This window comes from Vigna umbellata, chromosome 11 (assembly GCF_029865625.1).
Source record: "Vigna umbellata cultivar VRB3 chromosome 11, Vumbellata_1.0, whole genome shotgun sequence".
In the NCBI taxonomy this organism is placed as follows: domain Eukaryota; kingdom Viridiplantae; phylum Streptophyta; class Magnoliopsida; order Fabales; family Fabaceae; genus Vigna; species Vigna umbellata.
The window spans coordinates 25,957,211-25,963,210 of NC_142175.1; the positions used below are offsets into that span (position 1 = coordinate 25,957,211).

A 6,000-nucleotide genomic window follows, 5' to 3' on the forward strand; every position below is an offset into this window, starting at 1 on the left:
AAATATATTATAATAAAATATTTTGTTTAGGTGAATTTTTTAAAAGAAATTAAAATTCTAGAATTTATGAGAATAATTGGATTGTTTAATATTAGATAACTCTAAATTCTAAATAATAGAATTCTTCAAACTTTCAAATTTATGTTCCTTGTCTTTTATTAAAGTCGTTACAATTTTAAATTCCACAATAAAAAGTAATGATTTAAAATCTTTTATATTACTAAATTTATGATTTTTTTTTAATTTTCTTTCTAATTTGATTTCATTTTAAACTTTTTTAGCTTGAATTTGACATGAGAGTAATTTCCCACATGCTTGAATTTGACATTAGAGTCATTTGGGTTAATCCTTTTGCACCTCAACTTCATTATTGGACACATAAAGGCAAAAGAGAAAAAACAGCGTGTTAAAGTAGAATAATTAGATTAACAAAAAAAATATACACTAACAGAAAATTAGATAAAAAAATTCTTGTTGGAAAACGTAGGAGGAGGAAACAAAAATGGAGAAGAAGAATAAAATAAGAGTAGAAGAAAAAGGACTTAGCAGATGATAAATTATTAGCTTATCACTTTCTAACGACTTTAATGTTAATATAAAGAGAAATACTATTGAGTTTTTTTAGAAGTAATAATAATATAGATAATTTGTGTAAAGACGTTAAAAAAATATATATTTTAGAGGTGATAATAATTTAAAATAATAATATTTAATTATTTTAATATGAATTTTTTTAATACAAATAATTTTGTTATTAACTAATTTCATTTGTTTCAAAACATATATTTTTTTCTAAAAAATCACTTTTCTATCATTTTTCGACTTTTCTTAATCTTACCTTGAAATCCCTAAGATAAGCTTATTGAAAGATATCTGGCCCATGTGATTCATTTTACAGCTCTAACTATAATCATCATATCATGTTCCATGTAAATTAAGTGCCAAAGAATGACCTTGAATTTCTCAATATAATAATATTATGTGATATATGCGCGAAACTAGTGACGCTATGCATATATATGCACATCGGTCACCTAAAGTTTGAAACTTTAATCTATCCATAAACCTTTAATCATTGAATAATTAACCTTATTTCTTATCATTAGGATTATGTTAACATGTGCTGTAAAAATCAACATGATGTCAGTTTAGTTTTTTTTTTAAATCTATTTCTTTTAAAGGCATGGAAAGAAGGTTGTGCGTTACTTAAAAAGGTTAATTCTTTTAAAAGAATAACAGAATAATTGTCTTTTAATAAAAAGATGTGAATCACTTCCCCCCAAATTTTAGAAGCAATCTTAATATTTTTTTATGTCTAAGGAAAATGAAAGAATTAAACAAAAGAGATAAAGAATAAGTATATTTTTATGTTAGTTCAGTTTTCTTTTATATTAATTACATCTGGTTTTAATTAACTTTAGATCTAAGAATGATTTGTTTTTACTATTATGAATTTAAGATAATTTATGATTTTTTTAAATATTAAATTTAAAATAACTGATTATATTACTTTTTAATCAATTAAAAAAATTATTCAATTTTTAGAATATATATCTTAAAAACTGCGGCATTTCAAACAATTTAACTTGGCGTTGCAGATTCATAGAGTTAATTAAAAATATATAATCTAATGCAATTAGAACGAATAATCGAACAAGAAAACAATATCATCATTATTTGATTCATGCATGAATGTTACATATATCGAAAAATGAAACTTTCTCCAAATATAAAGGTGGGCAAATTTATTCCATTCATATATATAACTGCAATTGCACCAATAATTTCTGTCACCCTAGCTATCTCACAGTTAGCCCTTTAGGACAACCTTAACGTGAAAATACCCTAAGCACCCTCCAGAACATTAGGAAAGCAAACCTAATTAGCAAAACAAAAACAAAAAATTATTAAAATATTTTCAGACTGAGACCATATCATCATAGTTCATGAAAACGATAGATGTTGATGCAGAACCCTTGTCGAATATTCAAGTGGCTTGAACAAGAGGTGATGTAATAGGTGAATGAGGAGACATAACACTCTCATCAAACCGCCTCGAAGAAAAACTGAGTCTAAGATTCGGTTGCCAACGTTTCATTCCCACTGGTTTCTTTGTTTCTTTCCCCACCAGTTCACGAATCCTGTTCAGTGCAATCTCCACTGTTTCATCATCCATGTTGGCAAAGCAAACCCTAAACCAACCAGGCTCAGAACAGTTGAAAGAAGACCCTGGTGACACATTCAGCTTCACCTCGTGAATGATCACACGCCATAGCTTCAGCTCAGCTTCAAACGTTGCTTCCTCCAATAAACTCTTCAAGTTCATCCAGAAGAAAAGTCCTGCACTGCTTGGAAACCGAACAATGTTAACCTCTTCAAGCCCCTTCATGAACTTCTCGTGCCTCTCCTCCAACCTTCTTGAATTCTCCGAAAGAAACTTCGTCACAAACTTTTCATCGGAAAGCATGGAAGCCAGCATGTGTTGAGTTTGCGAGGAGACTAAGCCGAAGCTAGACATTTTCCTAGCACATGCCACCACTTCATCGTTGAATGAATAAACTATGCCAACTCTGAAACCAGGGAACCCCATGTCTTTGGACAAACTATAAATGACATGAATCAGTTCGCGTTTGCAATGTTCCATTTCTTGAATCACTTCAGCCACGCTTACATAACTGGGGGAACTACTGAACACAGTTGCTGCGTAGATTTCATCACAGACCAAGTGAATGTTTTTCTCGTTGATGAAGCTCACTAGGCTCTTCAACGTGTCCCTGTCCAAGGTTGTGCCCAATGGGTTAGAGGGGTTTGTTATGATCAACCCCTTAACGTTGATGTTGTCCTCTTTGGCTTTTTTGTAAGCTTCTTCAAGAGCTTCTCTTGTTATCTTGAAGTCGTTGGAGCTATGGCAGTGGACAGGAATCAACTGCACCTGGGTTCTCCAACACAAGTCACGAACGAATCTGTAGTAAAATATGAAAATCTATCAATCTTTATCACTCTGTTAAATAAAACCATATATTTCATTTTTGTGTTGTGTAAGTATACACTTACGTAATCATATTTTGCCATTGATAAGACGTTGTTAATTAACTTTTCCACCTCTTAATCATATCACCTTAATATAATAATACGCGTCTAATCACCCTATCAGGTTTAATTCTCTTTTGACCAATTCAGCGATGGTGAATATATTTATGTATTGTGGTCCACGCATTAAGTGGGTTGCTGGAAAGAGTTACAAGGGTCTTGAAAAAAATTTCAAATAGTTGCTTTCAATAAAAAAAAGCACAATCTTTAAATCAAATTAATTGCAAAGGTTAAACATATCAATGCAGAAATCAGTTAAAGAAAAGAGTTGGATTTAGTGCAAAAGAAATTCCATGAAAATAAAAAATCAAATAATGACATGGCATGATTTTCTTTAGACTAAATTTGATATTGTGAAGAAATTTGACCGACCGAATTAAATTTCTGAAAAATTAATTGAGCTGCATGTGTGTGAAATTATTGTATTGTGCATGTGCTGACGTTTCTGTTTGAATATGAGGTCACCGTACACAGATGTTAGTAGTTTCCATGTTTCATCTTGTAAAGGTCAATGTATAGTTATAATCCACTTAGCTTGCATCATGAAGTGTCTAATTTGGACTTAACATATATGTGAACGAAAAACCACACGCGTGTTGACTAACCTCACCCCATGGCACGCTTAATAGTTTGAACATAATTTCTCTGATTTTCTTTTTCCAAATTATCACAATATGCAACAAAGACCAGAAGAGAAAGTCATACTATAAGAGGATATATATTTCGTAATGAAAAGATAAAAACCTTAATTACTTGTACTAAACTCATTTAAAGAAAAACCTTAATTAATATCATAACAAAATTAAGATCATGTCCTTCTTTGTGTTGTTCTTCACATCTTTTATAAAGTTTATTTTGCTTATAAAAATAAAACTGACTCAATTATTTCATCCATTAGTGATACATTACTTTGATTGATCCAACCCAAGCTTCACCTTATTTGGTGTCCGCAACAAAAACCCTTCAATACCACGTTTTCATATACACTTAACGTAATCTGTCAAAATATTAGGCTAATTCTACAGTATTCCAGACTGAAACAAGTAAGCAGATATACATAAAAGGGTCACCTCAGAAACAAAAATAAAACTCTGATGAATATTATATATTGAGAAAAGCTGTTGTAACTAAAGTAAGTAGAATGTTAAGACATTGAATTTCGCCTTGAATAAAAAAGAAGAGGTGTTATATTATTATTATAAGGCTTTATGAATGTTCGGTTTTCCTTTTTCACTTTAAAAGGTGATAGTGAATAGCACAGAGACATTCATTGAATGAACACAGATTTTAAGGAAGAGAAGGTACATACCCTGGATAAAATGGGGTAGGAATCATAAAGGCATCTCCAGGATCAGCCAAGCAGAACATGATTTGCTCGTTGGCCCCTGTTGCTCCTCCACTCATCAATATACGGTCTGGATCAAATCTGACCCTACCTCCTCTCACTTTTGACATCCAGTTTGCAATAGCCTGCAAAATCAGAATAAAAATTGCATTTTCTTCTGAGTTTTCAGCATATTAATAGTTGTTTCTACTTGTAGGCTGTGATAGAAACTAATGAAAAGAAACTTTACGTGAGAAAAGATTAATTCATAATTAATTTCCTTGACTTACATTTCTGAACTGTTGCAGTCCATGATAGTCCTGAAAGTTGGCAATGTTTCTGAACTGATGCACTCCCTCAGGAGTGCAAATGGAAGCTTCGGGATGATTCAGAATCCAGTCTTCAATCAGATCAAAGCACAGCTGGAAAAGAGAAAACCAGCAAGAAAACGAACACCCATTTAGTAAACTGATCGTAATCAAAATAAAAAATTGCATTTTTTATGGTGGGTCTAGGGAGAATCACACATACTTGATTTTCTGCAAGACCCATCTGAATAACACCTTGAGGATTTTTTGTAGGGTGAAAAGGGTTTCTCTCATATGCTTTCCAGCCATCAAAGTATGGAGAATTCTCTCCATGTTTGTCATTGGTGGCAATTTTGGATAGAAGGTGTTGGCTCATTCTCCCTGAGTCCATGTTAATGTTATAATTTATGCAGAAGGTGTATGGTAAGAATCTAGGTTGAGCTGCAAGGCTTTGGAATTTGGATGGTGCTATAGCTAGGTTAGCAAAGAAGTGCTGGTGAAAAAATGGTGTTAGTTTGGGGTATTTATAGTGCATGTGGGGTAGGAACAGTGGTAGATGAGGAAGAAAACTCTGTTTAGAACTTCATGATTGAACGCTGAAAAAATAAAATAAGATAATAAGATTATGTTGGTCGAAGTCTAATTGATTGTTTCACTTCTCATTTTTCATAAACACGTGTGGAAAGACCAACGACCACAGTGCCAAATAGAATAATTGTGCTCTGTACTCTTTTTTTTTTTATCTTATTTTTAAGTGAGTTTGTGTAAACTTAAAATGTAAATTACTTTTAAAAAAAATTATTAAATAAGTTTATGTGTAATTCAATTTAATAAAACTAACTTCTTAAAATGAAAATTGTTTTCTATTTATGACCACGATCAAATATTAAATTAGATATTTGGAGTGATCTAATAAGAAAATAATAAAGATGATATAATAGTTAAATTTTTTTGTTAAAATAGATTTTGAATAGTTACATCCCTAACTTACTAAATAAATTTATATTTAATTATTAATATCATAAAATATACTCTTAAAATGAAAATATTAAACTTCACTTCTCCAATAAATATTAATAAGTGATTTTTTATAAAAGTACATATATTATTTTACGTTTTGTTTAAAAAACACTTTTTTTAATTAAAAGTATCTCTTTTATTTTTTAAAGTTACTTCCACCGAACTTATTTTTTACTTCTACTTTCTTTTTAAAGCAGCAAACACTTTAAAAAAATTATAATAATTAGTGTTTTGCTATGTTAGAAATATAAAAAGTAC

General features: G+C 30.7%; 1 protein-coding gene across 1 annotated transcript; it reads right to left on the reverse strand.

Annotated features, from left to right (window-relative positions):
- Nucleotides 1-1,748: 1,748 nt before the first annotated feature.
- On the reverse strand, nucleotides 1,749-5,113 carry LOC148191344 (1-aminocyclopropane-1-carboxylate synthase-like). Its single transcript, XM_088101827.1, has 4 exons — nucleotides 4,946-5,113; nucleotides 4,705-4,836; nucleotides 4,400-4,560; nucleotides 1,749-2,963 (listed from the first exon to the last, which is right to left on the reverse strand). The coding sequence occupies exons 1-4, from the start codon at nucleotides 5,111-5,113 to the stop codon at nucleotides 1,988-1,990; spliced, it is 1,437 nt and encodes a 478-aa protein (XP_087957953.1). The 3' UTR covers nucleotides 1,749-1,987.
- Between the last annotated feature and the right edge of the window lie 887 nt (nucleotides 5,114-6,000).